This window comes from Pocillopora verrucosa, chromosome 3 (genome assembly GCF_036669915.1).
Source record: "Pocillopora verrucosa isolate sample1 chromosome 3, ASM3666991v2, whole genome shotgun sequence".
Classification (NCBI taxonomy): Eukaryota; Metazoa; Cnidaria; class Anthozoa; order Scleractinia; family Pocilloporidae; genus Pocillopora; species Pocillopora verrucosa.
In genome coordinates, this window is record NC_089314.1 from 31,921,199 (window position 1) to 31,933,938 (window position 12,740).

The 12,740-nt window shown below is 35.3% G+C and overlaps 1 protein-coding gene across 1 annotated transcript; it reads left to right on the forward strand.

The window, feature by feature from the left end:
* The first annotated feature begins 3,964 nt into the window (after positions 1-3,964).
* On the forward strand, positions 3,965-12,680 carry LOC131774524 (dnaJ homolog subfamily A member 2). Its single transcript, XM_059090572.2, has 12 exons — positions 3,965-4,060; positions 4,158-4,217; positions 4,303-4,405; positions 4,625-4,684; positions 7,338-7,395; positions 7,741-7,821; positions 8,185-8,318; positions 8,755-8,831; positions 9,283-9,348; positions 10,033-10,231; positions 10,447-10,574; positions 11,260-12,680. Exons 1-12 carry the CDS (start codon positions 3,992-3,994, stop codon positions 11,434-11,436), a joined length of 1,212 nt encoding a protein of 403 aa, XP_058946555.1. The 5' UTR covers positions 3,965-3,991; the 3' UTR covers positions 11,437-12,680.
* The last annotated feature ends 60 nt before the right edge of the window (positions 12,681-12,740 follow it).

Sequence of the window (12,740 nt, forward strand, 5' to 3'; positions counted from 1 at the left end):
AAGTGAAGTTTTTGACTCTTATCGAGAGAAGGAAGCTAGGAAAACCACTTAATCTCATTAAATTCTTTTCTCTAATAGTTTCTTTGTTTGTGGATTGACAACTTTGTATAGCATAAGTGGTTGAGGAGAAAGAACGCACGAAACACGGGAGAACTTTACATCAAACATTTTTTAACGCCAGAGAAGAACATTTTTAGCCTAAGAGCGAAAAGAGAAAGGCGTAAAATGATGTTTGAAATAATATTTGGTATCTCACGGATCACAAGGTTTCAAGTGTGCACTTATATTAAAATTATTATTCATTAATGCCTCGAGAACCTTGCACGAAACCTTGAACTCGTGCTGCAGACACCCGCAAAATCCGCCAGACCCCCCCAAAAAATAGCTCAGTCCATAACGATACAGTAATGTGTTTATACCGATAAGACAGGGTTCCCTTGATTAACAGTAATGTATAGATTTGCAGCTTACCTGGGGCATGGAATTTTTCACAAAATAACTTGGCACTTACTTACTTTGTTGTAAATCTGTTCTCCGAAAACCCAGAAAGCGGAATTCCTGTTTTAACTCATTTATTTTTTCAACGACATGATTGATCACGGAGGATGTCGTCTTTTTTAACTTTCATTACATCTTTCAACAATTGAAAGAAATATGACCCCAGGTGGTAAAATAAAATCACGATTCTTGATTCAAAAATACTACAATTTTTTAAAAATAGAATCAAGCTTCGAATCGGAAACCCTGGCGACGATATATTTGATTCTGCAAAGTCAACAGTCTTCTAGTTTGATTCAGTGTCGACGGAGGTGACAAAAGGGTCTTCTGGTTTACTTTTATTTCTTTTGCTAAACAATATGAACCACTGCCCGGTCTATGCGTCCAAGGATTTCAAGTTCATCAGACTGTATGGAAAATAGCTAACAATGGGTGTGACTTTTGTTTGCTTTGGCCGCTGTTTAACTTAAAAGCGGCAGGGGATTATCAAATAATATTTTAGTAATTCCCTTAATTATTTACCTTAGTGTCCGTGAACCGAGTGGTGCGCCGAAAACTCTGCGTTTCGTAGATAATTGCCGTATTCAGTCGTGTATAAATTGAATTTGAAATTATATACTACATGCAATTTCAATTAATAACCGCGAAATTTTTCCGCTAAATCTGGCGATCTATTAGCAAAGTGTGATATCTTACGTCTTCCGTTCTGTTTTCTTTATTTTCCGGTTGTATCTTGAAACCGAGCAGAGAGCATAAACACTGTCGCTTCAACAACATTAACACTTAAAAAAAAAAACTTAAAATGAGAGATCAGTAATTGATCAAACTAAATCTTGCAACAGAACAAGTACACCTCTGTAGCACAGAGGATGAGGAGCCCAAGAACGAAAAGAAAAAAAAAGCATCGATTTGTTTGAATTAGTAACTTATCCCAGTTTCTTTTTACACATTTAATTTTTTTCTAATTGAATCTAGCAGATTACAGAAAAGTCACAACTATTCTCGTCTATAAAACTACAAAACGGACATTTTCTTCCTGTCGTTCTTTTAAAGTCAGTTAAGCAACTGATGGCCCGGTTTTCCAAGCATTTTAACAGACTTTTTAAGAAAACTAAACCTTCGATCGATATTCACAGAAGATAAACAATCAGCAGTCATATTCACTAGGACGGTTAATTTACTAATGAAACTCAACTAATAATCCAATGAGTGTAAAGTTTTCAGTACCGCACGCACGAGAAGTATCTCTGCATCAGTTTCCTCTCTTTAACTTTTGATATTTACGTTAAAATTTCTTTAACAACAGTACTAAAATCACTAACAGATTTTTCGTGTTAATGTTATTCTGACAGCTTGCTTTGAAAGTAAATAGAAAAAGCAAGTTCTCCGGCCGAGCATAACCCTTACAAAGGTACATCCAGCAATCAATTCTAGAATATGACAACACTCTTCTCTGGTAAAGAAAAGATAATCACTACTGACAAATTTTATCGATATGCATTGAAATTCTCGTAAGCCTCATGAAGGGAGGTATCTTCGAGTTGTTTTATCTCTACGCGCCAAAGACACGCTCATTCTGAAACGACTGAGACCGTTTATTTGCCCCGGGGCGGTGGGGGACTAAAGATTGTTAATTTTATATGCATGTTTTCAAACCAAATGAAAGTTAAGCCGGTGCTAGAATAGGTTAAAACTCTTCCTTCCTACCCCGATTGCCGACGGATTATTTCAGTAAACAGTTAATCGGTGCGATGGTCCCTTGAAAACCCACATGGTTAGAGAATTCTCTTTTATTGTCAACGAAAAGAAAAGGAGGTAGAAACAGTTGCGTTCACCTACCTCGAAATTTTTTAAGGTTTAACAAATAAAGAATGATAAAACTTATCGGAGAATATCATAATGACTACATGTAATCCGACTGAGACTAAAACGTGGGTACGGTCAGCCGCTGAATCTCAAGTATTAAGAAACTATACATGTCATTATTTCTTTCATTTTCATTTTTTACACACGTTCTTTTTATTTCTTTTTTTCAATCCAGAATATAGAGGACACTATGTCAAAACGATGAACTTTTTGTGAATGGATATGTTGCCATATGATCGGTTTTTTTCTTATTTTGATCGCTACAGATATAGCTCTATCCTACAAAATATTTGTACTAACAGCGAGTTTTATCGGCTTGTATACGAAAGTCATTATCCTTTCATTTCAAAATGTTTAGCATCAATCTGCTTTTATCAAGTTTTTCTTTCTAGTTCAGCAGCTCAATATATTCTTTCAATTTCTATGGCGGTAATTTAGGCGCTCTCTGAATTGTCTGTTCAAGTGTCTATTCATTGGGTCGCGGATGTCTATGACAGTCTCCATTTTCTTTTTCAAAGCCATCAACTTGTTGTTAACGAGATCCTACCTTGATAGCTTTAGGGTCCTCAAAAAAACCTTGGGCGATGGGCAGACGCACGTAAGGTACGGAGACTCTGAATAAACATCCAAAAATTTTACCATTCTGTTTTTCGAGTGAAGGTTATGGTAATTTATATATCAAAAACCTTTTCTGAAATTCAGTTAATTAATCCTTGTATCCCAATCTTTATTCTGTTTAAATCAATCATGTGAACAGTTTTTCCAGTGACAACTCTTGCGACGAAGGGCAAATTTCGTGTGTGGGTGAAATGTGATGCTCTCGTTGGTTTATTTTCATATTTCGTTTACAAAAACTGAGCAATGTTTTGAATTGACAACGCATGCATGGGCAAATCTCTTGTAAAAGAGGAAGGAAATAAATCCTGCATTGCGTGCAGATCGACGAGGAACTCCCGATATGGCTGTGAATTATTCACAGCTGTCTTGGGCCACAACGATTAACAGAGAAAAAGGGAACAAAAGCCAGTCATTATTGTTTACTCTGTGCTCCTCAGGTTTTTTCACTTTTCCCTCGCACTTTAAAAAAGCAAACACTTTGATAAATCCACTTCATTTTCGCACGAACTCGTTGCTTTTGCTTGTGTTCCTGGTACAAAAAGTCACGCGTCAAACTGATTAAATAAGAATCCTACAAATAAATATATTTTCGGAGTTTTCGCAGAAAAAAGGATCGTGAGACGCGAACTAGTATTTACTAATGGGATTTCTCCGGCCAAATCGACATTTAGAAAGCATTGAGACTTCGATGATGTATTCAGAATTGTCAACATGGCGCTAAAAGCTATACAAGCAGCACGAAACTAAAAATTAGAGTAAAGACGAGAAAAATCATCAGATCAAACAGTTCAAAGGATAAACGAGATCTTACAGGAAACACCTTTGTGTGTTTTTCAGTGCTTTCGTATATTTCACGTCTCAAAATTTCTTTTCGTGACTTCCTCCCTCATCCATCCTCGACACACACGATATTTACATCGTCTACCGTGCTTACCTGGGTACGAGCACGTGCATTATTACGTCATCACATGGTCGCTAGTCACACAACAGTTGCCTTTTATTGCCCAATATGGCGGACACGCGGCTCTATGAAATTCTCGGTGTTTCGCCGAGTGCGAGCGATGTGGAGATAAAAAAGGTAAACTAGGAAGATTTATGAAATCAAGAATAGTACTTGGGGGCTTCATAAACGATTTATCTGACGTTAACTTTGTCAAAATCGTCTAATTTGTTAGGCTTACAGGAAGCTCGCGAAAGAGTATCACCCCGACAAAAACCCTGACGCAGGCGATAGAGTAAGTTAGTTGTCTTTGAATTTGTTAATGTTTTGAACTCGTTATTTGCCTTCTTGTCCTTCTAACGTCAACTTCTTGTCTCTAGTTTAAGGAAATAAGCTTCGCTCACGAGGTACTTTCGAACCCTGAGAAACGCGAACTTTATGACAAATACGGAGAGAAGGGATTACGCGAAGGCGCTGGTATGGGTAAGTAATTTTGACACCGCTCGGTTCCTTATTTTAGCTGCATTTGGACTGATCTTTTCATGCTCAGAAACTGAAATTGCTCATTATTAAATCTCCACTTGAAACGTGACGTGATGTGTTTTACTTTGGCTGAAACGAACCTTGAATTGTCTCCGATTTGCATCAGCATGCTTCTCTTCTTATAATATCATGAACCTTTTTCCCTTTTCATTTCCTCAGGTGGGGGTATGGACGATCTTTTGTCGCATATTTTCGGCGGTTTTGGCGGTGGAATGTTCGGTAAGTCGATATTTTGATCGTGTTGGCGCCGTAACATTTACTGCTCTAAGCATGTTTAGAATGGACGAAAATGCCAAAAAACCAACTTTACCGGAAGTGGATTAAAGCTAAGAACTGAAGAAACTGACATTTCTTGTGGACATTTCATGACTCTAGTAGGTCGTAAATATAAAATTGGTAACAATTTGGAAACATTTTCCCGTATAAATTCGTGTTTATTGAAAGATGGTTCGGCCATGCCTTGCTAAAGCCACTCAATTGACAGTATGAAGTCGTCTTTTAGAGAGATATTGTTGTCGAGAGTTCGATATCAGCCCAAGTTTTGAAAGTCGGTGATGTATTAAGAACATTCCATCCAAATTTTCGGCTCCTTTGGGTTGCTACGTCATTGAATAATCCTTTTATCTTGTTTAGCTGGGGGAATTTCTGTAATGCTTAGTTATCGCGAAATTTCTACCCTTTAATGGGCTAAAAATCGGTATGATATAAGTATAGATGAGCTCACATTATGGATAGAATTTTGGCTTTAAATGAATTCGTTGTGCAACCACGGTTACTAAAAATAACCTTATTTTATGGAATCGTAATATAGCTGTAAGTGTCATTATTTATAATGTATACATTCAGAAAGTAGACTTTATTGTGTTGTCTATCTGTAGAAAATTGATGACCATGGCCTTTACAAATGTATTTTGTTTCTCTATGCTGAAAAATAACACGCTCTTCTTAATGTAACAAATATGTCTTGTCTCCAAGGTAACTGGTGCTATGAAGGTGTCATGATTTTGAGGTCTCCTAAACAAAGCCTAGTTTACATGATCTCTGTTAAATTTGATTAGATTTAGTCAAATATTAGTTGTAATAACTGTACTTCAGTTATGCTCAGTCATGTTGAGATAACAACACTCCTTTGAACTTTCTCACTGATCATATAGTCTTCCCATTATGTTTTAAGTAGATCTTTGTTGATCAGTTCTTCTGTGAAAGTTTAATCATGTATAGCGTTTCATTATTTTTAGCAACAGTTTTGTTCTAACCCTTTGACACTTTATATTTAATTCTGCAAAATCAGGGATCAAATTAAATTTATGTTGAAGAAGCCCAACTTTTAATCACTAATCTTTAGTTACAAACATTCAAAGCCAAAATGAGTTCTCTTATTCAAATATTGTTCTGCATCAAAAGTGCAATTTTAATGGAACATATTTGTTACACTTGCACATGTACTGTTAACCATGCAGCTGTGCGAGATTTCTAAAAGATTAAGCAATATCATGCCTGTCTGAACATCCAGGGAATTTTTAAATTGGTTTTGCTGGATGAAAGCTGTCTCTGAATTTAATTATTTTTTAATATTTAGCTGTGTCCACCATTTTATCTTCTGAAGAATTTCAGAATTATGTTGTAATTAAACCTTGAGGGGTCTAGATCTTAATACAATTGAGCTATATGAAACTGCCAAATTTGGAAGGCCAGGTTTTTCAAGTCCTCTTTTAATGTACCTGTGTATTTGCAATTTGTAAATGAATTGAGTTAGTGGGAGCTTTTTGATTCCTTTTGGTTTTTAATAGGAATTTGTCATTTGTTGTCATTGTTCACCGGTATTCATTTACACCATGCCATGGCTGTGTAACCGCCCAATTTTTTGTATAGTAGGATTTGCCCATAAGTTATCTTTCCTCAATGGTTACTACTTTAATGAAAACCCTTTCAAATGGTCTATCAACCAATCATAAGGCTGAGAAGAATGTGAACAATATCAAGAAACCATTTTAAATGTATTATTTTACATCAGTTCATTTTAAACTTCTGAAGTATGATTATACAACAAGTATATATTTTCTTACTTATTACTCGTATTAGTGTTGTAAATATCTCTTTGAAGTTCTTTGATTTAACTTAGTATGGTGGGGGTATTGCATTTGATCATATCTAGTCACATTTTTGATCATATCTAGTCATATTTTTGATCATATCTGTCAATATTTTGCATTATGTATTAAGCAGCAGTTATGTGAAAAGCTATGGCAACAGCCCTGAAAGTAATTCTAAACAATGAGTGGCCACTAAGTCACTGATAGATGAATAGTGTAGAAAAGTTCAAGACTTTTGTCTTCAGGAATAAGAACAATCTTGTTCTTACTTTTGGGTTAGATTTTTTACTTTTAAAAACAAGCATTTTATTATACCCTAAACCCTGTAGCATCCTATATTTGATAGCCAGCTCTTTACATTGGCCTCTTTCATCTGTTCCCAAGGTGCATGACTTAAGATTGTGACTGATACTGGAACCATTGCAAATAACATTTCCTTGCTAGCAACTAAAAGTTTTGGTCTGGTCACCACCTTGGCAACTGAATTTTTGTCAGTTTGAAATTAAAAGTTATATAATTTAAGTTCGGAGGAGCCTCGTATTGTTGTTAAGGAAATTTGCTTAAATTCCTACTCCTTTTTCCTCACACTTTTGCACAAGTGATCACTGTTCCTCCTTTTTACATGGGTGCAGAATTTCAAGTAGGTCATAACAGTACAACTTGTATTTTAAATCTGGCCCCTTTGGTTGTTACAAGATGTCTGTCAAAAGAGAACTTTTAAAGTACCATAAATCATAACAGTAGTGAATTACTTTTGTTCAATTTGTTGTATTTTTAAGGTGGTGGAGGACTCAGACAAAGAAGAAGGCGAGGAGAAGATCTCTTCCATCCTCTAAAGTAAAGATAATTCTTTTCTGTTTTTCTCATTGGGTATTACCATATTGTTACTTACTTTTGCTGGACTTAATTATTGTAATTTTTTACAATTGTCAAAAAAATCACAGAATTAAAGACCTGTATAAAGAGCTTTGGCTCTTTATTGAACCCCCTACTTTCCCAGAGAACATGGATGCAAAATTGGATGTACAGTACAATCAGAGAAATTGCCAGCACAAATTGCATGTTTTATGTAGTAATCCCTACAGCACTGTATCTGAGTTATGTTGTGTACTGTATAATTTGAGCAATAATTTTTTAGTATGTGTTTCAATCAAATTTAGCTTTTTGTATTTGATTCTGTAGGGTTACATTAGAAGATCTTTACAATGGAAAGTCAACCAAATTACAACTCAGTAAGAATGTGATCTGTGCAGTATGTAAGGGGTAAGGTTACTCATTGTTTAACTTTGGTCATACACTATCAACAGTTCATCGGTAATTGTCATTTATTTGCAGTAACTGAAATGTTTTTAATTACCATCAACAACTATCAATTTCTGAAGAACAATGAAGTTTTTGACAAGCTTTTGAGATTTTCAGAATGCCACATTATATATCATTCAGCATGTGAAACATATTTAAGCAATGTGTTCATACTTCAAGTTTTTTCTTAATGTGAGATGACTACCCACAGGCTTACTTTTAAAAACACAAATGTCTGTGAGTCAATGGAAATGGCTCGAAACACACATTTTTTTTGATTATTGCCGCAATAATCCAATGTTTACAACCATGCATGTATTGCAGGGTTGGTGGAAAAGCTGGAGCTGTGCGGACATGTCAGGGGTGTAAAGGGAGGGGAATAAAAGTGACTATTCGCCAAATTGGTCCTGGAATGGTTCAGCAGATGCAGTCTACCTGTAATGAATGCAGTGGGGAAGGTAAGGGGAATGGTGAGACTGAGGATATGCCTTAGGTACTTTGATTTGTTGTAAGAATGTGCAAAATGATGAAGAACCATGGGCTAAATTAAAAGTCTGACAGCCTTGTTTGACGAAATTTCCATGCTGCCTTCCTGCTGATTGCACACAGGTCACCCTCAATACCACACAAGACCATGGAAAAATTGGATGGTGGTAATTTATGATGACCTTGAATGAGTAGATGGAATGCTCATTCCCATATGGAGAGCCAGTTAATTGTGAATTGTTTGATCAATTTAAATTCATTCCTTAATCAAATGCACTTTGCTATTCAAGTTGATTGTGTGACTAGGATTTAGTAAGAGAAATGAAATGCATTCATGTAGATGTTATGTGATGTTTTGATTACTTCTGTACAAACTTTGTTCCTGTTGCTCTATTAATAACTTTTCAGGTGAAGTACTCAATCCCAAGGACAGGTGTAAAAAATGCCAGGGGAAAAAAGTTGTTAAAGAAAGCAAGATATTAGAGGTAAATTACTGAGTTATGGTTCACCACTTACTAGAAAAAAATAATTGGATGGGTGAGAGTTGTAAATGGTAAATCGAAAAACTGTGATCATTGGTTGGAGATGCTATTCTAATTACAGAATGAAATGTAAAGGGAATGGTGATATTCATTTGTATGAGCATGGAACAAAGAAAAAACTGACACCCTCCAAAGTATTCAAGAATTACATGTGAGACTCTCTATTTTGCTGCTAGGTGCGCTACCTTTGAGTTTTAGAGAAGTCTTTGGATTGCAAAATTGTATACTTGTTTCATATGTGACATGCTAGTGAAAAATGAATGATATTTTTAATTATCTACAACTGGAGTATACAAAAAAACCTGAAAATTATCATGTTAATTATCTTTGTACTTAGAATGGACCATTGTTAAAGTGAGCCTTGTATCTCAAAAGTTTTCTTGGTTTCTTGCAGGTTCATGTAGACAGGGGTATGAATGACAGTCAAAAAATAACATTTAGAGGAGAGGGAGACCAGGAGGTGAGCGTTAAGGGTATGATGATTGCTGAATTGATGTTTACCAATCAAGCAAATCTAATCCTTTTATCATCTGTTTTTTTTTAATGTACAAAGGTTCAAGAGAATGTTAAAATAAACATGATGGTAGTCTAAACTAACACATATTAGCCGTATTAACACATTATTAGCCGTCCAAATTTAAGCCAGTACTAAGAACTTGGCAGACAAAAAAATGAAGCACTTATCACATAACCTCGAGAGGTGTACTCAAATGGTATCTATTCTGGCTATGCATCAGTGCAAACTGATGTCTCAAATCATGTGTGATAATGTGTTCAATTCAGGAGGGATTTCTTGATGCATCAGAATCAAAAACACTTGATTATACTTTAGTGGTGTGTACTACATTTTCCTTTGTCTGCTCCAGCTGTCGTTTTTGAAGCTTATCAAATTGAATCAAAAGCTGAAGCTAAGAAAAAAGAAGTACATTGTATTTTTACTAAATGTTCCATTTGTGGCAGTCACCAAACAAGTCAGATCTGTACATTTGTTATTTAGATCAGAGCTACTTATTCTTATTATGGCTTTGATATGTCTGTGGTATCTTGCATGCATCATTGAAAGAAAATGTGAATGGGATTTTTTGTCCACCTTTTAGTGTTGGACAGGATTTGTACTTATTTAAAGGTTTTTTCCTTCACACAGCCTGGTGTTGAACCCGGTGATGTTATTCTGGTACTACAACAGAAAGATCATGAATTGTTTACACGTCAGGGTGATGATTTGTTTATGACCAAGAAAATTCATCTGGCAGAAGCTCTGTGTGGCTTCCATATGGTGATCAAACACTTGGATAAAAGAAATTTAGTTGTAAAATACCCTGCTGGACAGGTTATTGAACCAGGTTAGATTTAAAACTGTATGTCTGTCCATTTGTGCTGCTGTCTTTCCATTCATCAACTGTCATTGTTGAGTTTTAATGGTGGCTGTATTGAATACTTTTCCTTTTAGACAAAGAGAATTTATTTACATCAATGTATTTTTCTGTATTGTTGATTCATCATAAAGTATTTTTCAGTAATAAAACAGCTATTTTTGTTGTATTTTTCCATGGCTTAGGTTGCATAAGAGGTGTGGTTGGAGAGGGTATGCCAGCGTACAGAAGACCCTATGACAGGGGAAATCTCTATGTTAAATTTGAAATTGAATTTCCTCCAAACAATTTCATCCCGGGTGACAAAATATCTGTGAGTACCTATTTTTTGTGTGTTCACCAATTTTCTAAGATTTTCCACTATTCAAGATCTTCTCTTATTTGGTATCAGCATCCTTCATGTTGGAAGAGTCATGATGTAGAAATTCTACCATGAGTGGTATTGCAAGGTTTTCAGTAGAATACATTGGCTGTTATCTCATAGAAAAGTCCTCCAACATATTTCCGTTGGCTCCCATTTGTCACTCTAAACTCATATTTATGTTTAGGTTAATATTGCTCTCAAAGAGAAAAAGCAAAAAATTCACCCAAGGAAATGTCTGTACTTGTTATGATGTGATTTTTATCAAACAGCAACGGTTATTTATCATGCAAGAAGCTATTTAAGTTCTTCAGCATTAACAAATTGTTGAAATAATTTGTTTTGAGTTCATACATTCAACTGTTAGGGGCAAGTGATGGTAATAATTTTGAGCGTGTTATTCTTTCTTTTTCCTCTCCCAATATCAATTTCAGATTAACTTTTGAAATCAAAGTCACTTGCCTAGTTACATGTCGTCACCTTTATTCTGGGAGAAATGTTTGTTTTATGCACTTTTTATTTACCTTTCACAAGCAAACAATACAGGAGGATTGCACATAAAACACTTTTCAATTGTATTTTGGTTAATTATGCAGAAAACATCATATTAAGTTATTCTTGCTTTTCCTCATACCAGTTACTAGAATCATTACTTCCTAGTCGGCCTAAACAACCATCACCAGCTGAGGATGCGGAAGAAGTGGACCTCATGGAACTTGATCCAAGATACAGTCAAAAAAGGAGAGAAGCATATGAGGATGGCAGTGATGATGAAGCAGGCCATGGACCTCGTGTGCAGTGTGCACATCAGTAATTAGAACTCTTTAAGGAACCACTTTGCCTGGCAGCATTTTAAGCCTGTTCCTGTGAGCTATTTGGGCATTTTAGAGTTAAAATAATTTCAATTCCTTTTTGACACAAATTTTCTGAAACTTGTCATATTTGACATCATGTTGTGAAGTAGTTCACTTGTTCAACCAAGACCCTGGCTTCTAGTGTAGTTTTGTTTTGTTATGAGCTAAATGTAAAGTAAGTATCCCATCAACTACAGGCCATGTGTTTGATGGAAGCATTTTGTGCTATTTACTACAACAGTGCCTCCAGACATTTTTTTGATCACCAATGATGGTTTAAAATTGTTCATAGCCAGTATTACATTTCAAGAGGTCTTTATGAACCCCAGAACATTTATTAAATTATATACATGTATCATAAGTCATTTTAAGCAGAGGTAACTATAAAGTGTGATTCTTCCTCTGTTTCACACCATTCTTCCTTTTTAACTAACCTATTCTACAACAGTGCATCCAGTGTACATAAAATGATTGTCTATTGCAGCAAATTTATTGTATGAATTTTGAATCGGCAATTACTCACAAACTATTCACATCAGAAAAGGTTTCTAGTATTAGCATCAGAAGGAGGCAGAGGACACAAATCTTTCCTTTGTACTCTTTAGAACTTGTGGTATAATCATAAATATGAATATTTGTGCTGATTACATGCTGATTTGAAATAACCTCAATTCATTAATTGTTGTCAGTTTGCACATAAATTGAAGGGAGAATGGTGTGACAAAAAGGCACCAAACCTCTTTTGTTGTGAATTTTTTATTGGGTATTAAGAGTTTTCTTTTGAGATATTGAATGGTGGCATGTAGAGATGGCTTTATTAATTTTCAATGGCCAAAAAATATAAAGAGCAATAGTGTTCTTTCCGTCTTCAGGCTATCAATCTTGTAATTTCTGTTTACCATATTGATGTGAGTTGTTTTGTCAAACAACAGCTTTGCATGTAATGTAAGGTCTTTGATGTGGTCACTAGTGAGGATTCGGAGAATGCCTCTGTGCCATTGGATGTATTGTGTTGTGTGGAATTTATTTTTGCTTTGTTTCCATTGTGTACACTTTTATTGAATAAGTGTCTCCATAATGTAGCCACAAAAATCAAATGAAGTAGGTTTTAGAATTTGTGTTTCCAAGTTTGTGTAAGATGGAGCTTCAACCCTACAATTATTCTCACTGGATGGTAAATAAAATTTCATGTTTGAGCAAGAGATCCTTTGAATGGAATGTGTCTTGTTGAGTGATACACAGAATTCCTTTGTGCAAAATTATT